Source organism: Lissotriton vulgaris, chromosome 8 (genome assembly GCF_964263255.1).
Source record: "Lissotriton vulgaris chromosome 8, aLisVul1.2, whole genome shotgun sequence".
Classification (NCBI taxonomy): Eukaryota; Metazoa; Chordata; class Amphibia; order Caudata; family Salamandridae; genus Lissotriton; species Lissotriton vulgaris.
In genome coordinates this window covers 50,394,718-50,412,269 of record NC_141696.1, presented here as the reverse complement: position 1 = coordinate 50,412,269, position 17,552 = coordinate 50,394,718, and the positions used below count along the sequence as shown (strand labels likewise).

Below are 17,552 nucleotides of genomic sequence, written 5' to 3'. Positions count from 1 at the left end.
CCCTGCATTTTTCACTTGTGGTCTAATTTTAGGAGTGACTGTACTCTCATCTTCGGTGTGGTACAGTTTACGCAGATTGCAGACCTTTTCTACATGTCTTCCTTTTGGTTGATGTGTTAGGTGTACCCCACCTGTTTTCTTTCTTTACTTTCATTTCTTCCTTGTTTCCTTCTTCCTGTTGCTGTGTTCAGTGATTCCTTACTTCTCGCTAGCCTGGCCAGTTGGTGTAGTTGTGATGGTCACACTCGTGCAGTACTTCTTTGTTCGTCTTCGTGGTATTTTTACTTCTTGCTTATTTACATTTTCTTAGTTTGCTTTTCTGTTCTTTTACTATTTCTTCCTTTTGAAACTTCTTACTTCAGTTTTTCTCTTTTTGTATTCTTTTTGTGCTGTAAAATTTGTATTCCTTTCGTGCTGTAAAATTTGTCATACTGTTCTCACTTTGTACTTTATTACATGTTTTCTTTTCTTTTATTGCTTATGTTTACATCACATTTTACCTTGCTTATTTTTAGGTTTAAAGCATTTTATTAAGACAAAAACATAGGGAGAGGGAATAGGAGGTCAGGGTTACATACATTTAAGCGAAAGAAATGAGCATGACACTATGGGTGCGACGGTGGACTAGTCCGCTGTGGAAGAGGAAACAACAGCAAATGAAAACAGCTAAATATAAGCAATACCTCCAATCTGAGCATGGTCAACACCATCAGTCTGAGCAAAGAATAGTAAGCAATAATACAAAGAAACCCAACCCACCATCCCCTAGAACCCCCCCAAACCCCCCAACTCAACCCAACTCCCCCCACCCCCGTCCAATGTACCGCTAATAACACTCTCTGCCCCCCTACCGTACCCCCCCACCCCCCGAACCCAGCCCCGCTACCCCTCCTAGTCTGCTGGAATCGCCGGTGGCGTCAACCTTAGGAGCCTGAGGTACCTTGGACAGGTGAGTTCCCTAAATTCCGTAGTCAAAAGCACACGAAAGGGTTGCCACAGCTCATCAAATTGGTCTATCTCCCCCGCTACCGTGAGTGACAATTTTTCCATACCCAGCACATGCCAGAGCCTGTGCAACCAGCCAGTGATGGAGGGGACCGTGGTGGTGCGCCAGTGGATTAGAATGTTCTGAACCGCTGAGCCCAGCGCTATCGCGATTTGCCTGCCCCTGCGGGACTTCAGCGGATACATAAGGCCATTAGGAAGGCCCAGCAATACATACGCCGGAAAGCGCGGCAATTCAATTTCAAAATGCTTATCAACCTCATCAAGAACCTCCTTCCAATAAGCGGCCAACAAGGGACAATCCCAAAGAATATGTGAAAGGGTCCCCACCTGACCACAACCTCTCCAGCACTCCTTCTCGATATGCCTGTTCATCTCGTGCAGTCTCTCTGGGGTGTAATACCAGTATGTGGACACCTTGGTGAATGTCTCAGTGAGGCCAGCGTGATGTGCTGAGTGTCTCGCACGGTGTGCAATCTGGTCCCACTCCTTATGGCTAAGTGTCCTACCCAATTCCCTGTGCCATCGTTCCCTGCCTGGATTATAATAGTGAAACGGAGGGGGCTGTAAGAACTTGTAGAGATCAGTGATCAGTTTAGCATCGGAGGCGCGGGTCACCAACCACCGCTCATATGGTGTTATCTGACGATCAGCGGTGTCCCGCACCTGGGGTTGAAGCGCCCAGTGCCGGACCTGCATATATTGCAGTCTATCCGACTCCGGCAGGTGGAACTCCTGCTGAAGGTGCTGAAAGGGGACCACTCCCTCCGACCCATAAATCTGAAAAAAGCGCTCGGCAGCCCGCCGCCCTCCAATGAGAGAAAGCGCCCGGCTCCGTCCCTGGGGAGAAATCCGGATTACCCACTATGGGCGTAAATGGCGAGGGGAACGTGGTAAGTTCCCGAACCTCGCAAACTGTGTCCCACACCCTCAAGGGAACCCGCGTGACAAAGGAAGCATAGAGGTTGGGGGGGCGGTGAACTGGGCGCAAGAATGGAACTTCCTGGAGGGTACGCCCTGCCACCGCCTGGTCCTGAAAAAGCCAGTGCTTATCGGATTCCCACCTGCTCCACTCCACAAGGTAGCGCAGCTGCGCCGCCTGAAAGTATTTCCGGAGGTCCGGAATACCAAGGCCCCCCGCCTCCGGGGCCAGCGTGGAGAGAACCCTCTTCATCCGCGGCTTGCGGCCTTGCCAGACAAAGCGTGCGATGTCAGCTTGCGTCTGCCTGATCCAACCCACTGGAGGCTGGAGCGGCAAGGCTCGGAAAAGGTATAGGATCTGGGGCAGAACCGTCATCTTGACCGCAGCAATCCTGCCAAGCCAAGACAACAGGCTCTTGCCCCAGCGGCCAAGCTCCTCCTTGATCTTCCTACCGAGAGAGGTGTAATTAGCCGTTACCATCTCTGGTAACGTCGGCGCCAGCAGAATCCCCAGGTATGGCACCAGGGATGATGACCACTGCATGGGAAAGAGCCGCTGAAGGTCCCGTCTAGTATCCGCAGCCAGAGACACATCTAGAGCCACCGACTTGCCCATGTTCATTTTGAAACCGGCCACTCGTGAAAAAGCGTCCAACTCGCGGATGCAAGCGGGAAGGGACCTCCTGGGATCGTCCAGGGTCAGCAGGACATCATCCGCATAAAGGCTGACCGTGTGAACATACTGCCCCATCTTGATCCCGATTGCATCCGGGTTTTGGCAGATCCTCTGGGCAAATGGCTCCATGTAAAGAGCAAAGAGGAGTGGGGAAAGCGGGCACCCCTGCCTAGTGCCGCGCTCGATTGCAAAACTACGGGAGCTGCACCCATTGACTCTCACCGTCGCCGAAGGGTACCTGTAACAATTGAAAACCATCGAGCAGAATTTATCACCGATGCCCAGTTTCTTGAGCACCTGCTCGAGGTAAGGCCAGTGAACCCTGTCGAAGGCTTTCTCGGCATCCACCGCCAGCAGCATCCGCTCGCCTGGGATCCGCAAAGCCTTCTCCAGAATGTGCGTCACTCGCTTAGTATTGTCGACAGTTTGTCTGCCGGGCACAAAGCCAGCCTGGTCGGCCTCAACCAGACCCGGGAGGTGCAGGGCCAGCCTGGATGCCAGAATCCCCGTGTACAACTTGAGGTCGACATTCAGGAGCGAGATGGGCCTATATGAGCCACATAAGGCCCGATCCTTCCCAGGCTTCGGGATCACTGAGACTGTCGCTCTCAGGAGATCCGGTGGGATGGCTCCTGGTTCGGAGAAAGAGTTAAACAGCCGGGCGAGGATAGGGGCCACAACCGGGCAAAAGGTTTTGTAAAACAGGGACGTGTAACCGTCCGGGCCCGGGGCTTTCCCGTGCTTAAGTCTAGCTATCGCGGAAATCACCTCCTCAACGTGGATATCGCGCTCAAGATATTCCGCCTGAGCGGGGTCCAGTGCCGGAAGGGTCACAGATTCCAGATATTCCACGGCTTCCCACGACGAGGGGGGCTCCCCGGTGTACAGCGCCTCATAGAAACTACAAAAGGTTTCCGCCACCGCCGCATCACCAGAAACAGCCACCCCGTCCGTACCCAGGAGTTCCTTCACCACGTTGCGCTGTTGCGCGACACGGAGCCTGTGTGCCAAGAGTTTGCCACATCTATCCCCCCCTGTGTAGAATGCATGTTTCAGACGTAACGCTGCGTATTCCGCCCTGTCCATGTCCAGCGCCGAAAGGAGCTTCCTGGCAGCCTTCAACTGCCTCCAAACCCTTGGGGCACCCGTACGGCGGTGGACCTGTTCTAGCTCCCGGACCTGGGAAGTCAGCTCCTCCCTCTTCCCCTGTCGCTCCCTGTTTTCTGCCGAGGAGATGGAGATGAATTCCCCCCTGAGGACCGCCTTCAGTGCCGCCCACTGTGTCGCCAATGAGGTGTCTGAGTTACTGTTGTGTGCCTGGTATTCCCGTATTGCCTCCTCAATATGTTTTACAACTGTTTTTTGTGCAGAAGGGTGTCCCTAAGGCGCCACACCCCCGAGAGGGGGAGGTCGCCGGCCACGTAAGCGTACCCACGACCGGCGCATGATCAGACAGTGTCAGGACCCCAATGTCCGCCGCCGTGGCAGCGGCACGCATCGGTCCACTAACCAAAAAGTAGTCCAACCGTGCGTAGGTCCGGTGGGCATGTGAGTAATAGGAGTAATCCCTATCTGTAGGGTGGAGGGTGCGCCAAAGGTCATGCAGATCTATGTCGGTGATTCGGGCCTTCCCGGCCTGGGAAAGCTCCCCAGTCTGCGGGAATCGCTGCGCTGACCTATCTAATGCAGAATCGAAGACTATATTTAAGTCACCCCCCAGGATAACATGACGATCGGGGGAAGCAGTTACATCCGCCAGCACCGAATCTAAAAAGCGTTCTTGATGATCATTCGGGCTATATAAGGAGCCAATAGTAAACGACGTGCCCCCCAGGCGGAGGCGGTATGCTAAAAGCCTCCCTTTCTGTTCAGCAAATTTATACAACACCTCCCCCTTGAAAGAGCTCGCCAGCAGAATAGCAACCCCCGCAGTCTTGGACGCAGCAGAGGAGAAGAACTGGGTGGGGAACCTGGCAGAGCGCATTCTGTGACAGTCACGGGACAACAAGTGGGTTTCTTGCAGGAGGCATATATCAGCTTGTGTCCCCTCCAGCAGAGACAAAATCGCCCTACGCTTTACAGGGTTGTTCAGACCCTTAACATTAAGGGTCACCACCTTCAGGGACGACATATCTCCCAGAGTCCGGAGACGCTATGTCGTGGGCAGGCAGCTGGCGGGGGAGGGGCGCAGGGCAGCAGCGCACGACAGGCAAGATAGGACCAAGCATTAACACAGGAAATATCAGACGGTTCCTTCCCAACCCCTGAAAAACTCCCGACCCCACCCCAAACGAACCAATGGCAACTAGCCAAATTCCAACTCAAACACAAACAACCCATTGTCCCAGTCAAGTCCCAAAACGGACAAGTCTGCAGAAAGTACCAAAAGTGGACGTCCGGCCACTCGCTTCCCCCGCTCCCCCCCGGCCCTCCCTCCGGCCCCCAAACCTGGCACCGAAGAAGCTATGTCCATCTCCCCCCGGAGTGAGTCTAGGTCGTCAAGGCGACACCGTTCGAGGCGGCCGAGTCCCTGGCCGCTTCTCTCAGGGCGCTGGCCATGTCCGCTCTGATGGTGGGCGAGTCAGGCCGCCCAGCGCTCGCCGCCGATCTCCTTCTCGTCGACCGCCGTCGTCCCCCTCTATCCGAGCGCCTCCAGGTCGGTGTTGCTCCATCCTCTTCAGTAGCCGTGAGCCCCAAGACGCCGCAAACATCCTGCCAGGAGCGCAGCTGGTGCAGTACCCCGTTCCAATGGAATATCAGACGAAAGGGATGCCCCCAGGAGTACGGTGTCTCGTGCTCGCGCAGGAAATCGGTTGCAATCTTGAAGGACCTGCGCTTCTGCAGCGTGATGGCAGACAGGTCCTGATACAGCGCCACAGGTCGCTCTCGGAACGTCAATGGTTGTTTCCTCTGGGCCTCGGACATGATGCGCTCCTTCACCGGAAAGTCAGGGAGGTAGGCCAAGATGTCTGGCGGAGGTGCCGCCGACTGTCGCTGTCGGCCGACTCTGTGGGCCCTGTCGATGTGGATCGGGAAGTCCGCAACCTCTCCCAGAATCTCCCGGAACAAGTCCTGCAAGTAGCCCACCAGGTCTGTCCCCTCATCTGCAGACGGCACACCCCGTACCCGTATATTGTTCCTCCTCGACCTGTTCTCCAGGTCCTCGTTATGGGCTTGGAGTTCAACATGTTGCTCCCTGAGACGGAAAACGTACTGTTGCAGATGGACAATCTCGTCGTCCCGACGTTGGGCCGCCGCCTCCACCGTCTCCATCCGCTCACCAAGGCCCTCCACCTCCCTGCGGACCTCGCGTACTTCACTGGCCACCTCCTGCTTCAGCGTCTGGAAGTCTGCTTTAAGCGAGCTGAACAGTTCCTCCATGAAGGACCTCGTGACAGGGGGCTCACCCCCGGTTGGGTCCACAGCGGCCCGGGAAGAGCCCGGAGACGGTTGTGCCCTGTCTCGCTGTTGCTGGGCCCTGCTAAGCATGTCCGGCAGGGTGCGATCCCCCTTTCTCAATCCTTTCTTCCCAGACATTCGTGTCCCGTACGCTGATGCACTCGGCTGGAACAGGAACACTGGCTTCGGCCTCCTGCAGTAGACTCGGCCCTCCCGGCCAGATAGGGGACCTGCGCCACAGATGACAAAATGGCGGGTCAGTCTAGTCACAGAGAGCCGTTCGGTGCCCAGCCAAGATTTCAACAGGGACCCCCGCTAGGGAACCCCGGCCAGCGCGTCCCGCAGGAAGGGAGAGCTGTGCAGAAGCAGAGGTGTAAGAGACGACCTCAAGCGACACTGAAGGAGAGCTGCGTCACCGTCGCCGTGAAGACAAGATGACGGTTGCGCGGGGCCGGGTAGATCATCCAGGCCCGGCGATGCCACCAGGGCCACTCTAAGAGCCAGGTATACAGAGGAAAGTTCTATCCAGGGCCGTCCAGCCAGAGAGGAGAGACAGTAGACCTGGTTCCGATTCTAAGCATTGTCGTCAACTGGCCACGGGGCCGGGGTCCGCACCACATGAGAGGCCACCATCGCAAGTCCAAGCACCACCACGATCACACAGCAGGGTCCTCGCGCAGCGAAGTCACACAGCCGTTGTCCCTCTGACGATCCCCGTCGAGCACCGGGGCGAGCTCCACTCTACCATGCTTATTTTTAGTATGTTTTCATACTTGTGTGCATTCACAAATTTCTACGGCAATTTCTTTTTGAATATTCTGTGATGTTCCTGTACCATTGCTATTTACATTTGCTTTCTCTTTGTTCATTTTATAAAGAGGGAAGGTGTGTTATATCTAAGGTTTCTACCTTACATCTTCCCTGTTTCTCTGCCTCTGCTGTTCAGCCAGTGTGAGTGGAATGTTAGTGTGAATGTGATGTCATTGGAATGTTTGGTATGCTGTGAGTGGACTGTCAGTTGGATCCTGGGCTGAGCAGCAGAGAGGATGATCCTGGTGGTGCTTTGATTACAATCCAATTCAATCTTTATTTCGATCAGTTAGATCATCAAAGATATACAAATAATCACAGTCATTATACTTTGTACAAATAGAGCATTAATTAAAAGGTTCGACTGGCAATATTTAAAACAATTCATCAACAAGAAGCTAAAAATCATTAGAAGGTAAAATTATTATGAGTCCGCTTCTGCCCTCAAGATGCGGGTGCAAATGAACCACATTGCTGTGAGATATTTGCCAGTGCAAAAACAATTGGAGGTGACAAATCAGTCTTTAAGATTCAATACACAGGGAGGAACTGTCTGAAACCCAAGTTTTTGAGCAGGGGGACGAGCCAATATTTTCTGATGCTTTGATAGGCTTTGCAGAATAGAACGACATGTAAGTCATTTTCTTGGGGATATGCACATGCCGGGCATTGCTCCGTAGTTGGTGGCGAAGACCAAGTGCTGGTTAAAGACCTAAAAGGTAATGTGCCATATCTCCACTGAAGAAATAACTTCCTAGAAAGCACCGGGGTCATACCATCCAATACACTTTCCAGGAAATAGCAGTCTTTACTTTGAGTGAATAGGTTCATCGGGGAACCCTCACGCTTGCTATCCAAAGCAATAGTAAGCTTTAGATCGTAGTAAGCTTTTGATAGAACTTTGCTTGGTATCCTGGTAGATGCGTTTGCTGGGTCAGTCCACAGTTCTGAGAGGCCCAAACTCTCGCATGACCTTTTTATATAGTTTAGCCATGGAATGTGAGTGGCTTTTGGTAGGGTTAAAAACTCCTAAAGTTCAGTCCTATAGACAGTGAGTTCTTGGCTGCTCCATAGTCTTCGCCAGAAAGTTAAAGGTATAAGACCCATTTCTTCTACGATTGGTCTAACTCCCAGATCTAGTCTCAGAGGGAGTAATGGAGTGCTTGATGGGAGAGCAACCAACTGTCTGATGAATTTATTCTCCGTTATCATCATGTTTTGGGCAGAAGTGTGACCACACAATTCAGCCCCATAGGTAACAGCCCCCGTGCCTGAGATTTGTAAATTTGAATGACAGGGCCAAGTGGACGATAGGTTGATTTGTTCATCATCCTTGAGATGCCCCCCCACTATCTGCACCAATTTCATATTTGCCTTAATCTGATGTGTCCCCCATGTCATGTTCTCATTTAAGGTTACTCCTAAATATTCAAATGTGGAGACCCTCTCTAATTGCGATGAACCAAGCAAGGGATTAGGACGTGTTCAAGGGATGGGGTTTAGGATCATATATTTTGTTTTGAGGGCATTGATCTCTAAGCCCCTCTCCATGCAGAATATTAAAAAAACGTCAAGTATCCGCTGAATTCCCATGGGGGTTTTAGACAGCAGCAGGGTGTCGTCCGCAAACAAAATGGTGGGCACCCTACTGCCATTCAATTTAGGAGCATCGGTATCATCAATCCTGTTCAGGTGGGCGATTACTCCATTGACAAAGAGGCAGAACAGGGTCGGTGCAAGCACACAGCCCTGTCTCACCCCTCTGCCAACTGGGTATCTTTCTTTTAATTTACCATTTCTGCCACACCTGACACGTGCAACATTATTCTGGTGCAATCTCATCAGAATAGCAAGAATCTCGACTGGAACCCCCATCTCATAGATCACACCCCATAATCTGGATCTTGGCACCAAATCGAAGGTGGCTCACAAGTCCACGAAGACCGTGTATAAGCTACCCCCTTCGATTAGTGCGGTCCTCCAATAGATGAGGTTTAGGTGGAAAATCTGATCGGTTGTGGACACCCCCCTTCTAAATCCCGCCTGATATGGGCTCAGAATAGCAGTTTCCTCTAACCAGATCTGGAGGCGGTCTAATATAAGCCTACCAAAAAGCTTCTGGGACACGTCTATTAGGCTGATGGTAGTTGGCTGGGAGCAGAGGCGAGCCCTTCTTGAATATAGGAACTACCTCTGCCCCCAGCCAAGTACTGGGGACCTCCATGCCCACCAAGACGGCAATAAATATTGTCAGCAGATAGGGAGCCCATACATCAGGCTCCTGTTTAAACAGGTCACCAGGCAGGCCATCCAACCCAGGCGCCTTGCCTGATGACAGTCCCGCAATAGCGGCTCGCACCTCCTTTTCTGTAAACAGGTCGCCCTTAGAATGGCTGACTATAGTTAGGAATGGATTGCATGAGACCCCAACTTCCAGTGTGTAGAGAGACGGAAAGTGCTCCTGCCCCTGGTGCAATATTCGGTACAATAGCCGATACTAAATACTCGGATACTGCATTAACGATTCGCCAAAACTTGCGGTAGTCCCTGGTGGCTAGAGAACTAGAAAGTTCCTCCCACTTATCCTGCTCCCATTCCACCTTTGCCTGGGTGATCAATTTCTTATATTCCCGTCATCTGGCCTCTATCTCAAATCTACTTTTGCCCTCCTTAATGCATGAGAGGAGAACTCCCTTCGCCTTGCAGTATGCAGCGTTATACCATGTTTTGCGGCGTACCACGCCGCCACTGCTTTGACCCTCGGTAAACAGATCTGCCGCCATGGTCCTAATAAGATCCTCATGTGCCAGATAGAGTGGTTTATGGGTTTCCTGGTTGCAGATTTCCTCACTTAGAGTACCCACTTTTTCCAAAATTGGAATAATTCCAGCATAAAGCGTGGGGAGCTTCTCTCTACTGCTGAGTAATTTTTCCCACCTAATTCTCCTTCTGTTGTTTTTGAGGAGGAGCCCAGGATTTGCCCGCACCGTGTCGCGATCCCTGTCCTCCTTACCAGGGAAAGCATAGTCCAGTTCAAGGGCATTGTGGTCGCTATCTACTCTTTCTGTCACTCTAAAGTCGATGATATGCGACCACGAGGAAAGTTGTACAAGGACATAGTCCAGTCGCGACTCCCTGCCCACTCTGTTGTAAGTATGTTTGCTAGGTATGTCAGATTTGATACGACCATTGCATGCTCTAACACCATGTTTGAGAGTTAGGGCGGTAATCTGTAAGGCAAGTGGTATCCAAGCTCTGGGTGGAGGGGCCACTGTAGAGGGAACTGACCACCTTGCATCCTCTTCCATGGAGGAACCATCCAAGAGGCCTGCTAGGGGCTCATAATGTGAGTTCAGGTCCCCACCTACCAGAAATGGGGTACCCTTGGGAATTTCACTGAGGAAAGCTGATAATTCCTCGATGGTAGGAGATTCTCGTGTTATATTTACCGGCCTTGAATATACATTTATCACACCAAGTCTGCAGGAGTTTGGCCATTCAAGCAATACCGCTAATATGTCCTCAGAGGCCGAGGGGAGACGTACCGCCTGGCAACCCAAATGCGTCACCACCCATGTTGAGAGGCCTCCAGAGGGACGGCCCCTGCCCCCCCATTTCGCGGGAACGGAGAATGCCAGGAAACCCCGGGGAGAGTATTCGTCCCTTGCCCAGGTTTCTTGAAACAGGCATACATCCCCGGAATCGACAAAGGCAGTCCATTCCTGTAAATCCAGCTTATTGCCCAAGCCAGCCACATTCCATGAGATTATCTTCAGGGATGGTGGCTTTGGATTCGAGGCTGGAAAAACCTATGTAACCATCTAAGAAGAATAAACTTATCATCTGTACCCTATCCAAGTCTTCTGGAATTCCTTACCAGGATGTAACAACTTCTTGAGGATTTGACCCCACATGAGGGCGTCAGTTTCTCTGCCAGATAGCGTGTTGTGGTGAATGGCTTTATGTGTCATACATGCTATTTTCATAGGAATTCTGGCTTCAAAAGGTAGCCAATTAAGGGATTTTAGGTCAGGGGATATGTAGGCGCTTCTGTTGGAGCCAGTGATAACTCTTACTGCTGCGTTGATTGAGGCTCTTAGAGGGGCCATTGCAGCTCTGGGCAAGCCGCAGAGAGAGACACTCCCGTAGCCAATTCTTGGGATGACTAGAGCTTGTACTGAAAATTTGAAGTCCTTTTCTGGCAGGAAAGGTTTCAGGTTTCTCAAAGTATGTATCTGAAAGTTTGCTCCTTTTGTTGTATTGCTGATGTGTTTTTGCATACTAAGGTTTCTGTCCAGTGTAATTCCCAGCGATTTATCTGAGTCAACGATGAGAGGTTGGCAGTTGAGTGCAGCAAGGTGTCTGATCCAGTCTTGCATTATGGGTACTTGGCGAGAGGAGCGTTTAGAAGGAATTCGGTTTTGAGGGCATTCCATTTTCGATGATTTTCTGCCAGCCAGATCTGAGTTTTTCCTAGAGTTGTGTTGAGCGCTTTGATGTCTTCAAGGGTTTGGATCTTAAGGTATAATTGTGTGTCATCGCTTGGTATCCTTTCTCTTTTTGAGGGATCACTAATGGGTAAGATGGCTTCTTCCTTTTTTCCAGTATCTACAATTGGTATCTCCTCCATTTCAGTTGAGTCATTAATATGCAATCATCTATTTTATATCAATTGCATACGTCTTGGCCTATATTATTGTGCTAAACCATGTTAATCTCTACTATTTCCTCCAGTTTGTTCTTCAAGATTCAAAAACAATTCTTGCACAACCTCTTTCAGTTAGCAAATGTAAATCCTTCTTTCTGGTACAGTGAAAAGTCTATGGGTCGCACAGAGTCGGGGCTGCAACTTTGCCTGTCACACGTCCAGTGCTACGAAAGGCGCACACGCCTAAAGACTGCATTTACCCTGATGCTCGAGGGTTACCCCCGCTGGTGAGGTCAGAAGTGTGCGACCCATAGACTTTTCACTCTATATGGTTCCCTTGAACCTTGGAGCTGACGAGCTCGGACACCGCATCTTCGCGCCACGAGGGGTACCAAACCTGTTAATACTTTGGCGACCTATCCAGTAATCCCTGAAGAAACCTACACTCTGCTGATGAGGAACAACAATTCCGAAACACCGGTGTACTGAGTTGGTGCTGCAACTTTGCCTGTCACACGTCCAGTGCTACGAAAGGCGCACACGCCTAAAGACTGCATTTACCATGATGCTCGAGGGTTACACCCGCTGGTGAGGTCAGAAGTGTGCGACCCATAGACTTTTCACTTTATATGGTTCCCTTGAACCTTGGAGCTGACGAGCTTGGACACCGCATCTTCGGGCCACGAGGGGTACCAAACCTGTTAATACTTTGGCGACCTATCCAGTACACCCTGAAGAAACCTACACTCTGCTGATGAGGAACAACAATTCCGAAACACCGGTGTACAGAGTTAGTGCTGCAACTTTGCCTGTTACACGTCCAGTGCTACGAAAGGCGCACACGCCTAAAGACTGCATTTACCATGATGCTCGAGGGTTACACCCGCTGGTGAGGTCAGAAGTGTGCGACCCATAGACTTTTCACTTTATATGGTTCCCTTCAACCTTGGAGCTGACGAGCTCGGACACCGCATCTTCGGGCCACGAGGGGTACCAAACCTGTTAATACTTTGGCGACCTATCCAGTAATCCCTGAAGAAACCTACACTCTGCTGATGAGGAACAACAATTCCGAAACACCGGTGTTCAGAGTTGGTGCTGCGACTTTGCCTGTTACACGTCCAGAGCTACGAAAGGCGCACACGCCTAAAGACTGCATTTACCATGATGTTCGAGGGTTACACCCGCTGGTGAGGTCAGAAGTGTGCGACCCATAGACTTTTCTCAGAATGAAAACATTGTTGGTTATTTCACAAAATAATGTTTTTCTCTTGCTTATTTCCCTTACTAAGTTAGGTTACTTTCTCTTTACACTGTCCATTAGGCCCCTATGATGCCCTCCGCTTGTCGTAGTTTGTATTTTAACATTATGGGGTATATTTACTTAGATTTTGTGCCGTGTTAGCATCACAAACGTTCCCTTGAAAGTAATGTAAAAAAGCGTATAGTGCTGCTTTGCATTACTTAACTCCAAGTGTGCGTTCCATGGGTGGTGCATAGGCGTTCCCATGCAATCACTCATGGTTTTTGACGCAAAACCCTATTAACTAAAAAAAATAGACAGGGCTTTGCATAAAAAAACAACGCCCATTTCACATAAGCATTATGAAGAAGAAATGCTTTTATTTATCCTTTCATTTCCGACGTTACATGTGTGCTGCACTGTAAAGCACAGTACGAAGTGGGAAACGTTTTAAAGTTAGTCTAAGCATAGTCTTTTGTACTGGAAGTGTACCCTTTCAGTACAAAACCTATTCTAGTCTCACTGAGACACCCTTGCACTATGGTACAAAGGTGTGTGCATGGTGCACGGCAGCACATTTCTGTGCCGGCACTAGGGAGAGGGGAGAAGAGTGCCGTATTTCTGTAAATATGGTACACTCATGCAGCATAGCACACTGTTTTTGGCTGCTGTGCTCTATGAGAATTTGTGTGCCAGCATGATTGTTGAGAAATCAGAAGGCCCCCCCCCCAAACTCACTGACCAAGCTAAGCACCTGCTGGTGAGCCGCTTCCTTTATTGCATTTGGTGAGGTGCTCTTCCTTCCAGGTGAGCCTGCAGGACCCCCAGAGGCCATACCACCTTTCCGGATCTCCTCCTGAATAGAAACTGGTGTTTCCAGGAGCCCACTGGTGCTTTGAGCACCCCCTGGGGCCAGGATGGCCTCCCTTGACTCCTGTGCATGAACTGTTCGCCGTTTGTGACTTATATATAAAGTCAGGGTCATATGTGAGCTTCAGGAATGTAGCGATTCCGCAGTAAGCAACAGATAAGTGGTCTCCTGGAGGTCTCACTTCATTAAATGACACCTGTGATGAGACCTCGGACCAGCCTGTGCCTGGAAGATGTCTAGTTTTTTGATTGAATACGCCTAAATATGAGTAAAAGGGATCCATGATACTATCTCACACTGGATTCATACTTGGGAGCATCTTCTTTGAGACAGAACTTTCTGAGAACTCAAGGGATAGTCCAAGTAGGGTACAGAGCAGGAATATCGCCGCAAAAATATCGCCTAACATAAATATCGCCGCAAAAATATCTACAGGAAGAAATATCGATGACAAAAATATCGTCTGACCAAAATATCGACAGACAGGTAAGTAATATCGTTAACATTAATATAGTTGTAATAAATATCGTTTACAAAAACATAGTTTACAATAATATCGTTTTTTAAATAATTATAAGTAATGTAGTGTTTTTAATGATTATTTTTAGTCAAAGTACTATTTTTAGTAGTATATTATTATTTAATAATGTATTTTCAGTTGAATTTAGTATTAATAGTTCCGTAGCGGGTTGTGGGTTTATAGGGGAGTAGGGTGGGAAGTAATATAAATATAATTAAATAATACATTAATTAATGTTTTAAATGAATATAAATAGTGTAATAAATAATAGTTAATTAATTTCAATTAGTTAATTGAATAATAATTATGTAATTAATAGTGTTAATTTTTTAATTATTTTTAGGTGTGTGTACAGGATTTTTTTAGTGAAAATGTTTTTGGGTAAAGGGGTATTTTTAGGGTTCAGGGTCAGTTTTCAGTTTTTGGGTAAAGGGGTATTTTTAGGGTTCAGGGTCAGTTTTCAGTTTTTGGGTAAAGGGGTATTTTTAGGGTTCAGGGTCAGTTTTCAGTTTTTGGGTAAAGGGGTATTTTTAGGGTTCAGGGTCAGTTTTCAGTTTTTGGGTAAAGGGGTATTTTTAGGGTTCAGGGTCAGTTTTCAGTTTTTGGGTAAAGGGGTATTTTTAGGGTTCAGGGTCAGTTTTCAGTTTTTGGGTAAAGGGGTATTTTTAGGGTTCAGGGTCAGTTTTTAGTTTTTGGGTAAAGGGGTATTTTTTGGGTTCAGGGTCAGTTTTCAGTTTTTGGGTAAAGGGGTATTTTTAGGGTTCAGGGTCAGTTTTTAGTTTTTGGGTAAAGGGGTATTTTTAGGGTTCAGGGTCAGTTTTTAGTTTTTGGGTAAAGGGGTATTTTTTGGGTTCAGGGTCAGTTTTCAGTTTTTGGGTAAAGGGGTTTTTAAATATAATGAAATAATAGATTAATTAATGTTTTAAATAAATATAAATAGTGTAATAAATAATAGTTAATTAATTTTAATTAGTTAATTGAATAATAATTATGTCATTAATTATGTTAATTTTTTAATTAATTTTAGGTGTGTGTACAGGATTTTTTTAGTGAAAATGTTTTTGGGTAAAGGGGTATTTTTAGGGTTCAGGGTCAGTTTTGGGTTTTTGGGTAAAGGGGTATTTTAATTATATATATGTATTATTGTTGTTATATAAAGTAATGTGTAAAATTAATTTATATGTCCACATTTATTAAGTTTATAATTAAAAAGTGTAGTAAATTTGTTTGAAATAGTTAAAAAATAAAAGTAATGTAATGTATTTTGTTAATAGTACTTATATTTATTTATTATTTAATGTAATTTTAATTATTTTAAAAAGTCGATATTTTTTACATCTATATTAATTACAACGATATTTTGGAGTCGATATTTATGTACTTACCTGTTTAAGTATAGGGTGTCGATATTTTTGTAAACGATATTTTTGCAACGATATTTATGTCAGCTATATTTTTGTTATCGATATTTTAACACCCTACCCCAAGTAGATGGAATACTACAGGTGGCTCATGGTCCTGTCACGCCACGGGAAGTCCTCCGTTCGAGTGCCTCCTGTTGAGTAGACAGGATCAGACCATTGGGCTCACTGATCGCAAGTGTCTCATATTGACTTTGGTGGAGTTGGTCCTCTACTACTGTATTCATAGCCGCTCTGGGTTAACTATCTTTCCACAAGCCTCTGATGATCAAAGTCACTCTTTAAAGCTTGAGAACTGCAGGTTTGATAGAACAACCTTGCTGTCTCTGTTTGAAGAGTGCATGTAGTGGTGTGGAGTTACAGAAAGCTTCTTGTGCTTGCAACCCTTCTGATATTTTATAGTGAAGCGTGCACTCTCTACTCAAGACAGAGGATTTGTCTCTGAAATAATTTGCTATTGTACTTGTAAGATTGGGGCTTTATCTTCATGTGTGGGACTGCTTCTAGTTTTCACCTGTACCTGCAAGTGCTGTGTGATGGGTGGCTTTGCATGTCTCCTGGTCAGGTAGGAGACCTCTGTTATGGTCCTGGAAGAAGGCCTGGTACAGGAGACATTACAGTGCATCTGATTTTGCAATGCCTATCCTACCTCCTGTTTCCTTTCTGGATAGACCATACCTCTTTAGGTAGGCTAGTTTCTGCCTATTTTGTATAACTTTTGCATTTTACTAATAGCTTCTCCAAACTTTGTAAGCTTTGATTTGTAACCACCTGTATTACCGCTCTCCACATTACAGTTGCTGCGCTTGGCCATATTTTCATATAGGAGAACAGGCTTTCACAGTGAATTGTGTTCCCTTCAATCTGCAGATAATAAATATACACATGGGCTGTCCTACGATAAAGACCAGATAATCTTAGCTCTCATGTGATGCTATTCATACCTACACAGTGTTCTGAGTGTAACATAACTGATAATTTTCTAAATCAATAAATATATAACTAAATGCAAACACCAGTGGCAGCCCAATACTTAATCAACTGTCTGTTTCATCTTTACAGCCTGAAGACTTGTACCCAGTACTTACTGTTGCTCTGATTGAAAATAAGCCAAACTTCGTGCAGCTTTTCCTGGATCACGGAGTCAGCCTGCGGGATTATGTGACATGGGAAAATCTGACCTTCCTTTATAATAATATGGAGTCATCCACCCCCTTTTTTCAGAAATTGGAGAAAATTCTGGAGGAAGGGAAAGCATTTTCTCTTCAAAAAAATAATCAGGATGGAGTCAAACTCCACCATGTCGCGCGAGCTCTGAAAAGCTTACTGGGCGGGTACACAGAACCCCTCTACTCCAAAATGATATCGCAAGGACCACAGAAGAACTCGTCAGAAGTCCAGATCATATTCCAGGTAGATCACCTATTCTGCTGAAACGTTATTAACAATGAAACACATACTACATTTTTTAATTGATAGGTAATAAGGATATTGTACTTATTCAAGCACCTTAATAGCTACTATAGAGTTAAATGAATATTAAGTCAATAAATGTCATAATGCAGCTGGCTATGAGGGTTCAAATTGGGTAACCAGAAAGTTTCCTCAATTTCTTTTAAAGATTGTGACTGACTTCCACATGAATCAAGCTATTATCCTGTCAGTATTGTTTTGGATGAATTGGATTGTAGCTGTAGGAGACCAGCTTGGTAAGCTGGGGCAGAAATGCCCCAGCTTACTTAATGTGAGCTACGACTGAGTTCCTACCAAGTCAGATGGTTCGTAAAAAGTAATCTGAATTTAGTTACCAATATTTAGCTTGCCTTTAGCAGCTAGCTCAAGCACCAAGGCTTTCCTCTGAAAAAGCATATGTGGTAAATGTTCTGCAGCAAACAAAATGGTTAATAAGCTGAGTGGGTCAATGTCAATTAAAAGGATTAGAATTTAATGAGAACATTTAGGAAATGTTCAAGATTCACTTGCAGTGCTCAAATAAATTTTAGAACAAAAATACCCCAGGTTACTTTTTTTGTTTTGT

The 17,552-nt window shown here is 47.3% G+C and overlaps 1 protein-coding gene across 2 annotated transcripts in view; it reads left to right on the top strand.

Moving 5' to 3' along the window:
- LOC147693358 (transient receptor potential cation channel subfamily M member 2-like) overlaps positions 1-17,552 on the top strand; it is a 624,327-nt gene that overhangs the window by 224,011 nt on the left and 382,764 nt on the right. For both annotated transcript variants that reach the window (XM_086933682.1, XM_086933681.1), the window contains one exon: positions 16,577-16,927. In XM_086933682.1, coding sequence (XP_086789808.1) covers positions 16,577-16,927 — 351 coding nt within the window. The remainder of the gene's footprint in view (positions 1-16,576; positions 16,928-17,552) is intronic.